The sequence below is a fragment of the Fundulus heteroclitus genome, unplaced genomic scaffold (genome assembly GCF_011125445.2).
Source record: "Fundulus heteroclitus isolate FHET01 unplaced genomic scaffold, MU-UCD_Fhet_4.1 scaffold_72, whole genome shotgun sequence".
NCBI lineage: Eukaryota > Metazoa > Chordata > Actinopteri > Cyprinodontiformes > Fundulidae > Fundulus > Fundulus heteroclitus.
This window is the reverse complement of record NW_023397165.1, coordinates 121,167-141,157: the sequence shown is the minus strand read 5'-3', so window position 1 is coordinate 141,157 and position 19,991 is coordinate 121,167. Positions and strand designations below refer to the sequence as shown.

The window sequence follows — 19,991 nt, the reverse complement described above, 5'->3', positions numbered from 1 at the left end:
ATACCGTTCCCCCATTGTAAAACAGGGAAAACGGTATCTGATGGGTAATATTGAGCATTAAATTGCATTGCCCTGTTTTTAATTCATATAGCATTATGCTATCTATCTATTATAATTATAATATATACAACATATTATAATTATAATATATACAACATATTATAATTATAATTATAACTATAACATATATTATGTATTATAATTATAATATATATATATATATATATATATATATAAAACATATATTATGTATTATAATTATAATATATGTATAAAATATATATTATTTATTATAATCATATGTATAACATATATATTTATTATATTTATTATAATTATTAGTATTATTACTATTAGTTTCCCGCAAAAACGTGAAGAAAGTGTGACAACTTTGCCGAAACATGTTGTTTGAGCTTTCACGGTGTCCGTAGTTCCTCAGACAAGCGCGCCGAACAAGCGCGTGCTTTCTCAGTGCTCATCACGAGCACGCGCCTATTTTGCCGCGTGGGCGGGGCGGAGCGGCAAGAAGACGAAGGGGGGACCGTATGTGATGGGGAAACGCGGATTGACGTAACACCGGTGAAGAGGAGCCGAGCGCCTCAGCGCACGGAGGAGCTGCGCGCAGCGGAGTGTGCGGCTGGCTGGGAGAGCCCTCCAGGTCCTCCTCGGTCTTCACAGCCTGGTCCCGTCGCTGCGTCCGGTGTGTCGCTGATGAGCCGGATAGGGCTGCTCACTGAGTACCCTGAACTGGCAACACGCGCAGTCAAGAAATTAATGCCATCGCCACTACATATTTATGTGAGAGAGGATTTTCATGTCTGACCAGCCTGAAAACTAAATACCGACACAGACTATGTGTGGAAGACGATTTAAGACTGAAACTGTCGCCGATTCGGCCAGACATACAGGGGTTATGCGCGTCCTCTCAAGCACACCCCTCACATTAGAGTCACAAGGACTCCGTCACGCTCTGCAGTTTTGGCTGTATTCTGAACAGGCTCGTTATAGTCTTTGTTCTTGTTTGTTACATGTTATTATGTTATGCCCTTTTATAATGCAGATGTAGTTAGTATCCAGTGATGGGCAGTAGCGCCGCTACATGTAGCGAAGCTATTAGTTAAACTACATTTTCCAGTAGCTTGACCGTAGCGTCACTGCTTTATAAAGTAACTTTCCTGTAGTGACGTTATTTTTTGATCAAGTAGCGACGTAGCGTCCACAAACGCTACAAAATCCAGGACATAACTAAGAAATGAAACCAGGTTTGCTATTTTGAAACAACATTCAGAGTGAACAATCAATCTGAGTTGTTGGTTGGACATGTTCAAGCGCAAGCTTCTACTTTGCCTCTCCTGTCTGTATCTATCGAAACATGCACATGCGTACGGCAGTGGAATTTATGGCAAGCCGATTAGGCAAATTATCGTCCGTACAATAACGCACAGTTCCAACCCGTATTTTACGCGAGCGCGCGTTTTTTTACGTCACCGCGCGTTTCCAGCCAGAACGCGCGGTGACGTAAAAAAACGCGCACTCGCGTAATTATTTAGCTTTTAATTTCTTTTCAACATTTAGTGAACAAACAGAGTGAGAACACTACACAGTACCTTTAATTTGGTACTAATAACAGTAGTTTGTTTCATAGAGTACTGGGTACTGTACTAGGCAAATAACCTTTTTGTTTTATTTCTAGCAGTAATTACTTCAGTTTGTATTTTATCATGCTGCTCATAAAGCAATGTCTACGTAGGGTTAGGGCATTGGCTGATCTTTAATAAATGTTTTTAACCAGTGTATCAGACTCATTTTCAATTGATCTGACATTAGGTTGGTACAACGTTAAGTAGCTACTGATGTAGTTAAGCTACTTTTAACACATTTGTGTAACTTAGCTTGCTATATTTCTATAGGTGGTAGCTTTTGTGTAGTGAAGCTTAAGTTATTGTTGAGTAACTGATAGCTTAGCTCACTACACTGGACAAGTAGCTTGCCCAACACTGTTAGTATCTGCAGTCAAGTTATTAAAACTCTGATCCCTATGTTGAATGTTTCTTTTTTTTTGGGGGGGGGGGGGGGGGGGGGGGTACGCGGATGGAGATGAAATGCTCCAAGGGGTACGCGATGCAAAAAGTTTGGGAAGCACTGATCTATGTGATTTCTGCTCTGTTTCTCAATAAAAGTGCTGGAACTTCATCACCACCGTCTCTTCATTTAGTAAAGATGGGAATTCAGTTATTATTGTTTAGAATTCCCATAAGACTCTCCCAGGAGAGAAGGCAGTTCAAACCCAACCTGACAAATAGACAAACAGAAAACCACGTACACAGTCTGATTCACACATTCCCACCCTAGTGCCCCCACATGCGAACACTCCAATCAAAAAAAAAAAAAAAGTGGACGCAGTACACACACTCGCACTCACCACACACATTGTATACTCTCAGGTCCAGGCACCAGCACCCAGAGCCCACCTCACAAACCCTGCTTTCTCTTTAAATGCAAAGGAGGCACTTCCCATCTCAACCCCTCCAGGTTGCAGAGCATTCAACTCCACCCCCTTTGACCATTTTTGTAGTTTGCTGGGGGACGGTATAATTTGAGTGGGTTAATACACCCAACAACCAAACATTTTCACTTATCCACTTATAGCTTTGGCATCCTTCAGCTTGGACATAAAAACTGAAGCAAGAAATAAAATTGTCGGATTTGCAAAATTGGTAAGTTGTTAGTCCATGACCTTGTTTAGCAATTGCGCATTATTACTGTGACGTAATGGTTCAAAAATCGTTACAAAGAATAAAGAAAACTAAATGAATTGAAAAAAATCACCCAGACATAATATAAAGATATCTACGCAGCACCTGGACTGACTGCATTCAAGTTTTCTGCACTCCTAGAGAGTCCAAGTACACAACAAAATTGATTTTAAAAAAAAGTGGAAATGCAAGATATATCCACTGTAAAATGCAAGATATATCCACTGTAAAATAACCTACAAATCACATGTTTAAGTAAAACAGGTATTGCTTAAAAAAATCCAACTTCCTGGACTTGTAATTTGTCAGTAATAATAAATCTGTCTCATACCTATTGACACTACTTCTAACTTAGATTAACTAAAGACCGGTAAATCTGGTGGTACATAAGACCTGCGAGCAGCCAAGATTTGCCAGACAGCACTGCTGAAGATCAGGAATTATTGTCCTGAATCTTGTTTTGGATTTTCAAATTAAATAGTCTCTGTTTTGGTTGAAACACTAACAGGTAGTTACAGTTTCAAGCAAACTGATAACCACCTGTGTCCAGTTTTATGTAAAGCTAAGCCACTGTTCAGCTGGATAGGCTATTCCATCAATAGTTGGTAATTTTGTGTTCCTAGTAGGAAAATATAAACATAAGTGCTCTTATATTAACTTGGATTTTTTAAGATTTCTCATCAAGCTTGACCTCAAAAGTAGAGATGTACTTGTACTTATAATCTCATTAAATCAGGGGCACCTAAAGTAAGTTACTGTAAATACTTTCTTATTTAACAGGTTTCTTTAATGCTTGAATGTCTATAATGCAGAGAAATACATCGTTTTGCCTTGTACAACAGTAATCACCCTAGTGACTTTGCTCAACCATTAGAAGTATACATTTGGTCATGAATAAACAAAAGCAGCTATGTGTAGAATCTAAAGCGCTGCCATCCATTACTCTATCCATCCATCTTTCACACCCGCTTTAGCTATGCAAGGTCACTTTGTAGCTGGTGCCTCTCTCTAGCAGTCACTGATCAAGAGGCGAGGTTCAACCTGGACCAGTCCATCACTGGGTAAAACACAAACACACACATGTGTGGGAAGAACACGCAAACTCTGCATGGCTGTGGCCGGGATCTTAATCCAGGACCATTTTGCTGAAAGAAAACTAACAGCAGCCTCAGCGTGAGACCACACCCATCACTCTTATTAAACTAGTGGTGACTTGGGCTACTTGGTCCAAGCTAAAAGCAACATGTTTGTAAAGCAGTTGACTGCACGGCTCTACCCAGTGAAACAGCCCGACAAATTAATCAGCTAATATCACCTCGTTATACTCCCAGTGTGGCTCTATGAAAAGAAGAATGGAAAAACAGGGAAGACTGTCTGCACAAAAGCACATTTATTTGTAAACTGCACATTTCTGTTTTGAACTGTGATAATACCATGATACTTTGAAATGCATGGCACTCAATGATACAATACCACGAGGCTCTCTCATATTCCATGTCTAAACACTTTGCTTGATTTCCTTCAGTTTCACACATTTCAAAGACAAATTCTAGCTAAATGTTCTGAAAGTTTGAAGGTGTGGACAACTCACTGTTGTGTCGGTCGTTGGTCCAGGGACAGGGTTTCTGCGTCATGGTGAACAGCGTGTCGGAGATGTCGGATAGCAGGCAGTCCAGGTCAAACATGTGAACCTCTACTGGGGCAACTTCAGGCTCCTGGTAGGGATGACTGGACCGCCTGTCCAGCATGGCCTGGCAGGTTTGTCCCTGGAACATATCAGCTGAAAATTTAAAATGTTTACAACTGGGACATCAAGCCACAGAGCAATGTCTCGCCATCGGAAGCCACAAACAGAGCCAAAAAGAGAAGAGGCCAAAGCGATGCGCTGATGGCATCTGCCTCGCATACTGTGATAGATTGTAGCTGCACCACACCAAGAAATCACTCTTAGTTGGTAACACTGAGCCAAATTACTAGATCTCATAGTCCTAAATAAAGCTCAATGTATCTGAATACATTCATTAAATTTGATTCATTAAATTTCATTCAAGACTCAATATAAATTTACATAATTGAATGCCCCCTTTATACTAATGAACCACCTTATTCTGGTAAACAAGTAGAAAACTCACAGAAGATGCAGCTCATGACTCGGTCCGTTCCCTTCTGCACACAGCGCTTTATTTCACCCTGATATTCTTTCTGCTCTTCACCCACTACTCCAGATCTGGAGCCACTCTTATAGGGAAGCCCAGATTGAGCCGGAAGCTGTTTTGATTACGTTTGAGCCGACGACATCCCCTCTGAGAGAATTGAGTTTTGCATGCATATATCTGTGTGTGGAGTCCATTATGAAAAATAACACTTTCCCCACATTGTCACAAAAAATAAACACAAGCCTCCAAACAGGTTATCATTATGTGGTTTCATTTTGACGTCTCGACATTTCGAAAACAGCGGCAGTCTTTTGTCCCTGACCTAATTCTGAGAGCGGCACACACGTGAATGTAAAAACGAAGACCCGAGGCCCCGGCAAGCCAAACTGCGGTTGGTTAAGTGGGGATAACACACATACACACACAAGAGTCCCAAAATGTCTCACTTCCGAAAGCACGTATTTACATGTTTTGGGTTCCCTGCCTCCGAGAGGTACCTCACAATAAAGAGCATATCCAAAAAATAAGAAATTATTTAAATTTTTTGATCACAATATCACCACAAAAGACACACCTTTAAATTATAAAGGGGGAGACACAGGTCATGCTGGAGGGGCTATGTATCTTGGCTGGCCTTGGAATGCCTTGGGATACCCCTGGAGGAGCTGGCCCAAGTGGCTGGGGAGAGGAACGTCTGGGCCTCCCTACTGAAGCTGCTACCCCCGCTACCCGACCCCGGATAAGCGGAAGACGATGGATGGATGGATGGATGGATGGATGAATTCATCTTTGATGAAACATCAACGTCTCGATAATTCAGCTACAGTAAAAGTATTTTTTATCAGTTTAATTGGAGCTCATAGACTTGACTTATTAATCATGTTTGCAATTTACAGGTAAACCTCGAATATAACCTCAAGTTTACAGCAAACACCTCCATTCATATTTGTGATATTGTTTCCAGATTCGGCCAAAGGGAAATGTGGCTCATCACTTCAGCCACATTTCAGGTCAAGAAACCACATGTGCAATTTGTTAAAGGCATACTATGCAACATTTTTCAGTTAATTAATGTGTTCCATACCGTTTTGGATGATTAAATGAGTCATTTCAGGTCGAACAAAGGTTTGGTACTGTTCATCTGCGACATTAAGCCAGCGTATTTGCACGCTGCACTAACTATCATCAGTGTCACCTTTTTGTCTACCCCGTGAATTCCTCCAACTCTTTACTACAGTTGTATACTTTCATCCAAAAGCTGACCTCATCTCTGGCTTCAGCACAATCGTTTATGCAGTGCAGAATTTGAAGTCCATCTTGGATGCACCAAATGTCTTTTAAGGTGATTTAAATCATGTCTCTTAATAAGATATTAAGAAACTATTATCAGTAGTCTCTCGCACAACAAGATCGGACAAGACACTAGAACTGTGTTACAGTGTGCATCTGCTGCTCACTTGTAAAACTGTTCTGAAGAGAGAAAAGTATGGACCCAAGGTATAAAAGTCTGGGCTGAGGAATCAGCTCTCTCTATACAGGGATGTTTTAATGGGAACATGTCATACAAAATTAACTTTTTTATCCCACATTTTCTTGCTACTTGGAGTCTGTAACAGTGCAGAAAAGTTGAGTATAGTCTGTTCAGGTGCTGCGTGGATATTTTTATATTCTGTTTGGGTCATATTTTTCAAGTTTTCTCTATCTCTATCTCTCACAATGAAAACCCATTGGTCATTGTTGTTTCGCCTTTGGTCGCACTCATGGAGGACCAAGTAAAAGAAGCAACTGAAATGGGCATCACGGCGATACAACTCGGCGTGAACGACGAGGTGGATATAGCCAGCGGTCGTTGCCAGCTCCTTTTCGGAAGCCCGGAATCCTGGCTGCTGAACAACCAGTGGAGGGACATGCTAGGCTTCGATGTTTTTCAAGCCAACGTTATGGGTATCATCTTGGACGAAGTTCATCTAACTTACAAATGGTAAGAGATCATCTGACTGTCTGACTTAGTAAATAACTCGCAATGTCGTGATATGAATCCCATGTTGTGAACATAGTAGGTTGGTCTCCTTCGTCGTCTGCCCATTTTTTTAACACAAGCATGTCGCGTTCCAACCGTGTTATAACGTTCTGACAGGACCGACAAATGCGATGCGATTTATATGGCGTTTGGAGAACTTCGTGTGTTGAATGACTCCTTGGATTCTTACATTCTTTTTGCAACACCGGCAAAACTCGTTCACGCTCATCTTCTTATTCTAGGCTAACAGTTGAGTTCTGTTGACAACAACTATGCGTCGCTTAACATACGTCACGCACTCCGTTGTTCTTATTGGCTGTAGGTCTACCCAATTGAGTGCAGAGGCATTTTTTTTCCTGGTTCGTTCGAAACACGCCCCATAATCACAGCTCTATGGAGCAGTGATTATTTAGTAAATTCTGACTAGAATTGAGTATGACCATGTCAGGCTAAGTCCCCCCCCCCCCCCCCTCCCCCCCCAGGTGAAATCATCACATGATCAACCCCAGCAGGTTGACACATGGCATGACGTGGAATCAGAGAGCAGGCATGCAGTTTTTAACGAAGAACCCACAACAGAGTCAATCTCTCCAAAATTTGAGACTGAGCCTCCAAATTTTGAGTTTACAGAGAGTGTTTCCACAGACCCCGTGGGAGGTGTTGGACCCCAGATTGACCACAGTGGAGTCCTGCACCAACCTGCTGCAGGGAACAGCCATGAAGAGTACCAGCTACATAACTCTGCAGATGCAGGTGGTACAGACCGGAGGAACAACTAGCCATGCAATTTGACTGGCACCACCCTTTATCCTCACTCTTTGCTGCCGTCTAGGGGCCAGGAGAGTGTCTCAGGCGGCCCTCACCAACCTGACCCATCACCACATGCCGGAGTTCACACCTTGGAAAACTCTCAATAAGATCAGGAGCATCAGCATCATGTCGGGCATCAGAAGGACTTGACCATCTTACCATCACGGTCCGCCATTCTACTGTGTATTAGAGAGAACTTGACGAAAACAGGTGACCATCAGTAAAAACATTAACGCTGATGCAGAACTGGACCCTGCAACACCAAGGACCAGCTGAGAATAATAAAAAATAAAATGGAAGCCCTGGACTTTAGTACCCAGATCATGATCTCAACGAGGCCGTGCAGATTGACTTGAAATAGGCTCCACATGCAAGGAACCGCTCAAACATCTCTGAAGGCGAGTGATGGCTGACAGCAAGTCATTCCAACTTGCACACAGCACTTCATGGCAATAATAGTCCTTTGGTTTTGCATGTGTTTTTTTCCACGCTCCGGATGTAACATGTTACGTGGAAGGCAAGATAACACATGGGAGCATGGAGCATAAACACCCAGCTCAGCGATCTTTGACCTGTTGCTGATACCTTCCCTTTTCAAGTGCCGCACAGAGCATGATCACCCGGATGCTAGGTGCTAGGGTTCTTAATTTTTAACTCAGGTAAATGTAGGCTTTCCGCCCCGGAGGGGAGCGCTTTTTGTTATCCACTGCTGAATTTAGAGGATTATATTTTTACCTGAGCTGTCATTCATGAGGTTCCCTCTTGCTTTCTGGCTGCCTCTCTAACACACATTTACAGTTTTGGTTTCTGCATCCCATGGTCTCACTAACAAACCCACTGCACCTCTGTTGCTCAAATCTGACAAAGCCCTGCTGCAAGTAGGTCACATTTAACAAAAAGACATATTTTAAAGCTATTTCACTTGAATAGAGATTAAGTCCCCCAAAAGGCACGCGAGTTGGTGAGAGCTCATGGCAATCAGTGTGTCAATTGCCTATAAATGTCAGGCTCTGACGCACAGCTGAAATGTTTTTCCCCTGTGGATCTTTCTTTCTAAAACGTATTTTCTTCCTCATCTAGTTAACAGAAGGAAACTCAGTCCTCGTGTTCTTATAATGCATTCAGGTGTGAATAGTAAGCAGGTCATCAGACCACACAAAGCGGACCAGGTCAGTCAGCCAGCTTTAGTCTCTGATGGACAAAAATCAATACCCTCTACCAGGGTGCACTTCCAGAACACACAGAGAGACACTCTGAAGCAAGAATAGAAAATGACTCGCCAGATCACATACCTCCTGCAGCATTGACAGAATATCATCCTTCTTCTTCTGAAGCTGCAAGACAGAAACAGAAAAGTGGTACAGTTTGATTCCGAGGCAATAAGTCTGAAAGTAAGTCAGGAGGACAAAAATGCATATTCTCTGTTTGATTCTTTATGCTTTTTTGAGGAAATGATAGATTAAAGCAGAGGTTGCTGACAAAGTTTTGCTGAAGAGCAAATTCTGCTAAGAAAAACCTTTAATTAGTCTTGTTTGTGGTCTTTTCTTTATTTTTTCTCCTCCATATCCACTGATGTCATATTGCTGTTTTTTTTTACTTAAAAAAATGTCCCTTTTCTTTGTTTATAACTGAGAAGTAGACTAAAATTGAGACCTTCAAACACCAGAACAGAAGACATGTTTGGTATAAACCAAATACAGAATTCCAACTAAATAACCTTATGACATATGACAGATGTGGGTGGAGCTACCATGGTTTGGGGATGTTTGAAATCAGAAGGACCTATAAAAACATTAAAGCTGATGCAGAACTGGACCCTGTAACATGACAATGACCCAAAACGTATCAGTAAATCTACCAAGAACTGGCTGAAAAAATAGAAGTCCTGGTCCCAGTCAGAACCCACATCATGATCTCAATGAAATCGTGCAGATTGACTTGAAACAGGCTCCACATGCAAGAAACCCCTTAAACATCTCATAGCAGAAGGTAAGGAGTGGCTGATGTCAGAGATTGGCAGATGGCTACAAAACGCTTCTAACTGGTTATTTGGCAACAGGGTTGGGATGTCCTCATTTTTAGGAAAAAATGTTTATTGTTTGTTTATTGAGTAAAGATTGTCATTTTTGTTATTTAAATGTAATAATAATGTTATATTCAAAAGCTAGATTAAAAAAAGATTATCAATAAATGAACCATTTTATTACCAAACTGAATATTTAATGAGGTGTTGTCCAACTGCTGTATAATCAATGTAGGATAATGTTTACTAAATTAGATGCAAAATGTGCAGAATATAATTTAGGAAAAACACATAAAACTAAATCTGTGTGATTCCCAGATAAAGTTTAGATTAACATTTCCAAGCAAAGACTGTGCTGTGGAAAAGATTAGTTCTCACCCTTTTCTTATAATAAATCCTCCACTTGTGATACTCCTTAATCACCACTTCAATCCTTCTCTTCCAGTAGCTGCCCTCCAAAATGATTGCCTGTTGACCCAACACCAGAGAAAACCAAAGGTTCAGCAAAGAAGAGATGCTCAACGGGTTCTAAAATGTATTTAAAAGACTGACTTCAGGCTTTCGATGAGCTTCTGCCTCGGAGCCTTCCAGCGGGGTGACAAACCCACACACTGGGTTCTTCCACTTCTCCACATCTGAGCGCAGAAGATACAGAGCAGGTTTATAGACTTAGTTTACATTGAGTGCATCAGAAGAAGTTAGAATGGTAGAAAAATACATGTATGTCCATTCCGGTAAGAAGAACCCAATAAGATTGTACACATTAGCAAAAATCAACGTTTGCCTTTCAACCTGTAAATTGTAGCAGGAAGCTGGTAATAAGTAGCTAAAGACTGATAATAATACTATGCTAAATAAACAGCTGAGAGATTTTATGGGAAGCTAATATTATATAACAAATACAGATGGTGCCATTTATTTGCGTCCAAGGTAAAATACCTCCCAAAACGTAGCAGAATCTCACACTGAACAATTAAAAAAATAAATCAAACTTTTAATTTTTGCATGCACTTCCAGGTTTAGTACCCCTGAAGTCCACCTGAAACACTGCACTTTAGTAAAATGAATCAGACTCCCTCCGTGTTTTGTAATCTGATAACAGAGACCACTTTGGACCAGTAGATTGAGAAGATATTGAGTTACTTGTAAAGACAAGACCACCTTCACCCCTCTAGATTAAATCCTACATCAGAGAACCAGAATATGTTGGATCATGTGTCATTTACCATATATTTTGGACCATAAGGTGCACCGGATTTTAAGGCACACTAAATATTCTTCCCAAGTGTGCAATATCACCAGTGTTGTATAACTGGTGATAAATTGGTATACATTTAGACCAAGTTTAGACAGAAAATACAACCATTTTGTAAGTTTTCCTTCTTCAAGTAAGGTCAGTGCTATACACTTTAAAATAGTACACAACCAAGTGCAGGCAAAGGGGCTGTATACTAAGAACATGGTTAATTGATAAACCAGGCTTAGTTACCCCCCTACGCCTGCTGCCACCACACCATACACACACCAAAAAAAGTCAACTTAACTGTATACTTCATGCCCTGGAAATCTCTGTATTTTATACTGGATATTTTCAACCCATCTATTGAATTTAGGGCACTAGTTGATCTTTTCTTCATAAGAGAACAGCAAGCACTGCAGCCAAAATATGGCCTTTTTTGACCTGCTGTATAGTAGCCAGACCCTAACAATTTTTTCCCTTTCATTGCAGGAGGTAGAATATGTTAGATACTTTGGGAATTATCTGCCCTCTGAATCTGCTGGCGGTTCATTTGCCATCACTGAGAAAAGTTTCCTTTTTGCCATTAAACGCACAACATTCATTCGATCAGAATCAGTCAATTTTGTTGGCCATAACGTGGGATCATTAAAATGAATGCTGTGTTCTGTCTCTGAGCCACTATGCTCAGACTATCCATTCGAGCAGTAAGCCCCTCCACCTGCACTGTCTGTTATCGCTAGGAATGGCTCTCTCTGTCTCCTCCTCAAACACACACTGTGCCGCCCCAACTACCCCTTTCTGTGCACCTGTGATTCTTAGTTTGCATCGGAATGAACTTTCAAAGTTGCAGCCAGCCGTTGTCCTAATGGTCAAACCGTTTTATGTTTGGGTGGGGGAGTTAATTTTACTGATCATTTTATTTTTTAAATAAGTCGAATCTGTCGAATCTGACATAATCAATGAATCATAGTTATAATGAATAATATTGATTGTTATAATAAAACAAGAAAAGAATAATAGTTAATCAAGTGTTTGGTCAATGTAAACGCCCAAGAGGGGTTGAGTTCTACTGAACAACTTAAAAATATTTCATGGCTGTGAAAGAGAAATGTTTGATTGAGCTATATTCTGTGAGAGAAATTAAGTTTATATTAAGGTAGATTTACAACTCATGTTGGGAAGCTATTGCTAAAAGTTTTCTTTTTTTCCGGTTGATATATCGTGATTGTTAAAGTGATCTTGTGTGTTATTTGGTTGACTGATTGTACATTTTGTGCGGAGTCGTAAGCGCAAATTTGGTTTTTTTTGCTTCAGCACAGTAGTGTGCTAACAGCGTGTTCTTATGTGTTTAATAGTTCTGTACTTTTAACATGAGAGTTTGAAATTTGGGCTTGTCTTTTTCTTTTAAGTTGGGCAGGTTTTATGCTGGTTTGGCCTGGAAACCATCAGTAAGATACGGCAACCTGTAGAGCTGTTTTATGACTCAAAAGTCAAGAATAAGCAGACATGCTGATAAACATGAGCGCTAACGTAAGGCTGAACACTGAAATAAAAATTCATACTAGCAGAGGTTCTGTAATTACAGCTGGTAGGAAGCACAAGGATCAGAACAAAGCTGAATTCCCTTCTGCCTGAAGTAACCCAAGTTTCTTCAGTTCAGCAGTTTTCCTGCTTGCTTATGCTCCTTGTGCTCTTAGCTCTCTAGCCAACCCTCCTAGCGTGAATGTTTACTCCAGTGTTGCCTTCAATGCTGATGTTTCAAACAGAAATTAATAGCGCTGCTTCCAGCTCACTTTCGCTTGCTTCTTTGTCTCCTCATGTAATTATTTGGTAATCAGACCAAATATCCATCCTGCTCTACCAACACTGACGGTGACCACAGCCGAGCCACAGTGTCTCTCTGAACGCCTGACCCAGCGACCCGCCCGTCTCCAACTGTGATTGGCCAGCATGTTGCCTTCAGTCGTTGATTTGATTGGTTAAATTGTATGATTGACACATCATAGATAGTACTAATTGAAAGATGGCCACTCCGAGGTTAAAAAACATGCTGATGCCTCGCTTTTTTGTAACGAGTAACTAAACCAAACATTGAAAATGTATCGGAGTAAAAGTATGCGATTAAGTTCAGAAATATAGTGAAGGAAAAGTAAAAGTAATCAAAAAATGTTATACTCAAGAAAAGTATAAAGTACTCCAAAATATACTTCAGTACAGTAGTGAAGTATTTGTACTTCGTTACTATACAACACTGAATATCACTCTGCCCCTCCGCGTACTGTTACATGTTACTATTTTTTTCTTCGTCTCCTGATGACTTGTTTGTTGTTTTTATTTTTATTTATTTATTTTTTGCACCTTTGACGGTTCACTGGTGGAGGGGGCGGGGCATTGCCAATCAAGCATTTAGCCGGGCTGGTGTCACACCTGTGTGTGATTGTGATTCTTGTGACAAGCGAGGCAGTGAAGGAGGCTGCAGCAGCAGCGGACTTTTGAAAAAATAAGATTAATTGAAAGGACGGTGCGGGAAGGCTCTGGAAAAAAAGAGGAGTACCTTCACCTCGGGAAGGATCTACCCAGAGAGGAGCGTCGGATGTTTTGGCCGTTATTAAGTTTGTTTCATTTTGTTCGATTTGTTTGGGAAACCGGCTGGACGCTAACAAGGAAAAGCACCGGGAGAGTTACACTCCAGCTAGGAATAACCACTGAAGAACCACGAGTGGTGTATTTTAAGGAAAAGAAGAAAACTACCTGCATATTAAAGACCAAAGAGAATAAAGAAAATAAACTATTTAACGGAGCGTCTGATGGACGAGGGATCGCTAGGGCTCGCCCTTCCTCAGGATCAGTTGGGGGACTCTGATCATAAATCTAAGGTAAGTCCCCACCACACTGTGTGTTCCGTCAGGTGCCCGCTTTTTTTGTTTTGTTTTTTTGTTCACCGTTTCCTCTTATTCACATTAGTACCATGTTTATTACGACCCCTATCTTCTCTCAATGAGAAGACAGATAAAACGAGCCAGAGTGAGAGGTAGCGGGGCATAACAAGTGGGGGCTCGACGTCCGGGAGCGCGGAACTTTCTTTTGACTTTATAAAAAGTTGCATTTAAATATCGGGGTTTCATTGTTTCCTGTAACGGTGGTTGGAAGTAGCAAGAAATTATGGAGGAATTTAAAGTCGAAGAATAGTCGGGGCGTAACAGTACACACATGCTACCTGAGAGGGAGAGCTATACGTCTCTGACAGGAGGACAGAGTAGTTGGACTATACTGCCCTGTTTCTAAGAAAAGGCCAAAATAAACTTCAATGTTATATTGAATTAACTTACTTGGTGTATTGTTGCTAGCGTGTACTCCGGGCGCCGTCTGCCTTACATGAATGCATTTAGACAGTTTAGACATTAATTCAATTCAATTCAGTTCAGTTTTATTTATATAGCGCCAATTCATGAAACATGTAATCTCAAGGCACTTTACAAAGTAAAATTCAATGATATTATACAGATTGGTCAAAAATTTCCTATATAATGGAACCAGTTGATTGCATCAAAGTACCGACAAGCAGCATTCACTCTTGGAGAAGCGTAGCGCTACAGGAAGAGTCGTCTGCATTGTCCATGGCTTTGCAGCAATCCCTCATACTGAGCAAGCATGAAGCGACATCGGAAAGAAAAACTCCCTTTAACGGGAAGGAAAAACCTCCAGCAGAACAGGGCTCGGTATGAACGGTCATCTGCCTCGACCGACTGGGGGTTACAGAAGACAGAGCAGAGACACAACAAGACAGACAAAAAGCACAGAAGCACACATTGATCCAGTAATCTGTTCTACATTAGATGGTAATAGCGAGTGATCTTTCTTCCCTGGATGATGTCACAGCTAACAGAACACCAGACCAGGTGTACCTATGAAGAAAAAAGAGAGAGAGCAAAAAGTTAAAAGCTGAAATGACAACAGTCATGTCAATGTAATGCTATGCAAAAGTGGAGAACAGTAGACTGTAGAACAGTAGAAATCAGTAGAGTGAGAAAAATAGGCCCTGATGTCCTCCAGTAGCCTAAGCCTATAGCAGCATAACTATAGAGGTAGCTCAGGGTAACATGAGCCACTCTAACCATACAGACAGGCAATCTTGTAGACTGACCAGAGGTCCTGTTATGGGGCCGATCAGGTAGTGACACAGTGTACCGTAATGCTCTGAATATCCACTGAGTGGAGCGGCTTTGTTGCTTACCAAAGACGTACTTGCACATTTTGACACATTTTTGAGCGCATTGTACTACATAAACTCAGTCAGTAAGCAAAACAACTACAGTAATCGTATATAAGGCACGCCGGATTATAAGGCACACTATAGATTTTTGAGAAAATTTAAGGATTTTAAGTGCGACTTATAGTCTGAAAAATACCGTATGTGTTGTTGTCTAAAAACAACGATAGTATGCTGTGTAGCCTAGTAGCTTAGCATTTAGCTCCTACAAAACTGAAAGAGATAGACTCGGACACATTCTTTAAACAACAGGCAAAAAGATAACTTACCAGTCTAATAATATAATTGCAAATAGAGAATGGGTCTTGCATCCTGAAAGCTTTTTCATGAAACACCTGCGAGCAGATTCTTTTGCAAAATCCCCTCTTGTTTTTCCTTGAGCGATCCCTCTCTCACATTCTCTTTTTGGCCTCCTCAGCCATAGTTTTCCTCTGTTGCTTCCCTCGGCCATGACAAACTTTGACTCGAGAATGAGAAAGGTAGAACCACATTAGGTTAGCTCTTGGGTCTAAGGAGAGCTCAGTCTGCGTAAAGCGCCTCTCTAGGTCACATGACCTCTAGGTCACATGACCCATTCAGTGACGGATTCGTCCCTCTCAAGGCAAAGTTTTGAGAAGGGCAGCCTGCAGTATTGATATTGGATATCAAAGTCAGCCCAGATTTTTAAATTGGTGCATCCCTAATTTCCATGTTTGCTGCAGAACCAACAGGCAGACAGACATATGATGAGCCCAACGAGAAGGATCAGAGTTTAACCCTGACTCAAGGTTGACCACTAAATGGATAAAAAATAGTCTTTTAGATGAGCCTTGGTTAGATATAGAACAGGAAATGTGCAATAATATCATGATTTCAGATCTGCCGTTTATTAGCTCAAATATAAAACGGCATACATGCTTCAAAAATATCAACATTAGTTCTACTCTGACAGCATGGTGGGAGTTCCTCAAAATGACAAAGTCATCCCTTATCCCATGCAGTCGTACACCTATCTGGAATAACCCTGATATCCTACAAAATAATAAAATGATAAACTTTACATACTGGAAGAATAAAGGTATTAAATATCTGGAACATCTACTTGACGGAACCGAGTTCATCAATTTTGCTAAACTAAATATGCAATATGGCATTAGTAAAAATAAATTCTTGGAATATGAACAACTTAAATCTATAATTAAAAATAAATATAAGCATATTAATGGTGGTTTACAAGTCCCAACTAATATATTAGAGTTCTTAGATTTAACCCCCCCCCCCCCCCCCAAACTACTGTCTAAATCATACAGGACACTGACTAAAATAGATGATTCGATATCTCTTCCTATAATGAAGTGGGAAAAGGATTTATCAGGCACATTTGAACAAAATTTCTGGGCTGAGACATGTCTAAGAACTTTCAAATTGACTAGAAACACCAACTTACAACTAATACAATACAAAATCCTTCACAGAGTACACTACACAGGACAAAGATTATTCAAGATGGGTCTGGCACAATCTAATATCTGGCCACACTGCATAGGCAATCATCCTGATAATTATTTTCATGCGTTATGGTTATGCACACCAGTCCAGAGGTTCTGGACACAGATATGTAAGGACTTATCAAAATGCTTGAGCTGTAAAATTACACCTTCCCCATCAGTTTGCCTGCTCGGTAATTTTGAGGAAAGTCCTCTGAAAAAAGAAATAGTTTACATGGTTTTTACTGCTTTATGTATCGCAAAGAAAACTATCCTCATGAATTGGAAAAGTAAACAAAATCTCAGTATCAATCAGTATAGAGATCTTTTGTTGGATCATATTAATCTAGAGACAGCATCTGCTTCCACATCTGATTGGTCTCTTTGGGCTCCTCTGATCAACGGCATCACTTAGTGGAATAGGGGGCGGTGGGTTGCTTCCTGCAGGGCGCAGTGGCTGGATGGAGGGGTTCCTGGGGCCCTGGGGGCACTTGGAGTAGGGCGCCTGGTGGATCCGGCTCCAGGGTCTGTTGCCCCCATCTGAGAGGAGTTTGGGAGGCCTACGGGTGGCCTACAGCAGCCGCTTGCGGCGCTCTTTGGGAGCTGCGTGTTGACGGACGTGGGTTACTGACCTGGTAGCTGTGCTGCCGCTGGGTGGGGCCGGGGTGGGTCTGGGGGCCTGGGGTCCCTGGGGCGCGCCGCCCTCGGGCGGGGGCCCCGGCGGGGCCTCGGGGGTTCCGGTTCCGGGGGGTGTGCCGCTTTTGGTGTGGGCCGGCGCGCGCCCGGGTGTCCGCCCCTGCACGGGGCCTCTGGTGCGCTGGGGGGCCTCGGGGCCCGTTGAGCTGGTAGGGGGGCATGGTCATTAACATCTCTGGGCAGATGCTCTTCTCCTTCATTGGATAGGCACTCTGCCAGTGGGGGGAGGGGGAAAGGAGGGGGAGTAGGGACCTACCCAGCCTGGATGTCTACTGTCGAATGTATGGTGAGTTGTTTGAACGTTAGTGTTGGGGAGGGATTAAATCTACGGGTAGGGGGGGGGGGGGGGGGGTGGACGTTCTGGTGGGCTTGTGCCCGGCCCCCTGTCCCGGTCCTGGTCCGTGTCATCTTCCGGTGCGGGTTTCACCTGGGGGGTGGGGTTTGGGATGGCTCGTGCGGGCCGGCTGGCCAGAGTCCCCGCCTCTTATTATTATTATTATTATTATTATTATTATTATTATTATTATTATTTATTTATTTATTTATTTATTTATTTAGTTTAAGTAGGCTTGGTGGGTGGGCTGGGGGGGGTTGAGGTGTTGGTCCTGGTGGGTGGTTGGCTGGCGGGCCCTGCGGCCTCTCCCTGGCCCCCGGTCTACGGTGGTGCCGCTGGCGAGGACCCCTTCTCTGGGTGGGGCTTTCGGGGAGCGGGGGTGCCTATTGGAGTCAGTAGGGGAGCTGGCTCCCTGGGTTGGCTTCCCAGTCATTTGCTCCCCATCCCCGGACTCCTCCCTCTGCCTGCTCCATCACGCCGCCACACATGTAGGTCCTGAGGGAGGGGGCGTTACTGGAGGTTGCCACTTTCTGGTGACGCCCCTCTCCCCAAATTTTATCATGCATCTTAGACACTTTCACTTCAAACATTTTTCACATCGCACACTCATATAGGCCATGGTAGGGGGGGGTGGGGGGAAGACGTCTGGGGGGGCTTATGTTGTGTGGGCCTCACCTCGGACGGCTCCCTTCACCTCCTCTCCCACTTAGACATTGAGGGTTCTGAGCCCGGAGGGGGTGCGCTGGCAACAGCTACCTTCCGGAAGGGGGGTGGGCTGTGCCGTGCATCCCCTTCGGCGCTCCCAGTTTTTAAACGCACTTGAGAACAACATGCAACAACACAACATTTGAGCAGGCGTAGGGAGGATCGGGGTCTTCTGCACACCCCCGTTCTCCGATGGCGGCAAGGAGTCTGGGGCCTGGAGGAGGTGCGGGCCACTGTGTCCGGGGTCTTGGCGGGGGGCTGCGGTGTGTAGTCAGCGGCTTGCCAGGTCTGGGGCTGATGCCTCCGCTCCCCCCAGGAGGGGCGGGGGGCAGGGATGGCAAGGTGGGGGGAGGGAGGGGGTTTATTAGGTATTTAGGGGGAGGGGGGGGCTCTGGCCGGGTGGCTCGTGCGGGTCGTGTTGGCCCGCCCTCTTGGGGGGGCCCGGTCCGGGGGGCGTCTGGTCTGGGGCCGGGGGTCGGGCACAAGCAGTCGTATAGTCAATTTGGGGTGACCCCCCCCCCCCTTTGGTCAGTGTTGGATGTGAGTGTTATGTGGGAATGTGTGTACAGCGTCTTTTTTTTTTCTCTGTGTGTGGTGAGTGGGGCACAAGGGATGGATGGTGTGAATGAGTTTTCCATTTTTTTTTTTTTCCAGGTATGGGTGTGGTCCGCTCCCTCTCCCAAGAACATCTCAAGTCTCCGCTAGGTGCGGAGCCCATCCCCCCACGTCCTGCCCTCCTCCACTTCGTTGGCGGGCGCCTTGGCCCCCTGGCGCATTGGTTGGCTTCGGGTTTGGGGCGGGTTCCCGGGCGTGCGCCGGCCCACTCCCGGCGGCCTCTTCGCGGGGCCTGGCCCCCCGCGGGCGGCCGGGGGCCCCGTCGCGGGGGCGGGGCGCCCCTGGGGCCTCTGGCCCTCAGGGCCCATGGCCGGGACCACTTCAGCGGGGCTAGCTGCCGGCGGAGCCCACGGGCTCGTCCCCGCGGCTCTTGAGGGCGTCGGCATTGCGGTGGCTGGGGGATTTCCTCGGGGTCGTCTCTGCCCCTTCCTTGGGGGGGGGAGGGTTGCAGATATCCTGTGTCTGCCCCTCCTGGGCGACCTGCTTTAGGGACCCCTTTGGGAGTCCGGGGTTACGGGTCCCCTGACGCCTGCCTCTGTGCTCGGGGAAGGTGGGTCTTCGGTTCTCCACAATCACTATCAAGCTATTTCTGGATAATCTTCACCTAAACTAGTGCACTTTCACATCTCCCACAGGTGCTGGGTCCCAGGTATTAAGTGTTCACTTATATACAGTAATCTTATAATTAATTTATTTATTTATTTATGTTCTTTCACTTTCTTTTTTCAAATATCACATTACACATGTCAGCTTACATAATAATATATATGATTTAGCAATGGCATCTAGGTGTTATTCGAGTGTATCTGTTGCTTTATGTCTGTTGGTTGTGCTGTTCTTTTTGTGTCTCTTTCCAGGTGATGGAGCAGACAAAGAAGGTTTTATCATTCTCTCCCTTTT

General features: G+C 43.5%; 1 protein-coding gene across 3 annotated transcripts in view; it reads right to left on the bottom strand.

Annotated features, from left to right (window-relative positions):
* Positions 1-19,991, bottom strand: part of LOC105927986 (carbohydrate-responsive element-binding protein) — a 53,191-nt gene that overhangs the window by 29,103 nt on the left and 4,097 nt on the right. For all 3 annotated transcript variants that reach the window (XM_036134034.1, XM_036134035.1, XM_036134036.1), the window contains exons 3-6: positions 10,318-10,400; positions 10,144-10,233; positions 9,035-9,076; positions 4,348-4,522 (exon numbers count right to left, since the gene is read on the bottom strand). In XM_036134034.1, the coding sequence (XP_035989927.1) occupies positions 4,348-4,522; positions 9,035-9,076; positions 10,144-10,233; positions 10,318-10,400 (390 nt within the window). The remainder of the gene's footprint in view (positions 1-4,347; positions 4,523-9,034; positions 9,077-10,143; positions 10,234-10,317; positions 10,401-19,991) is intronic.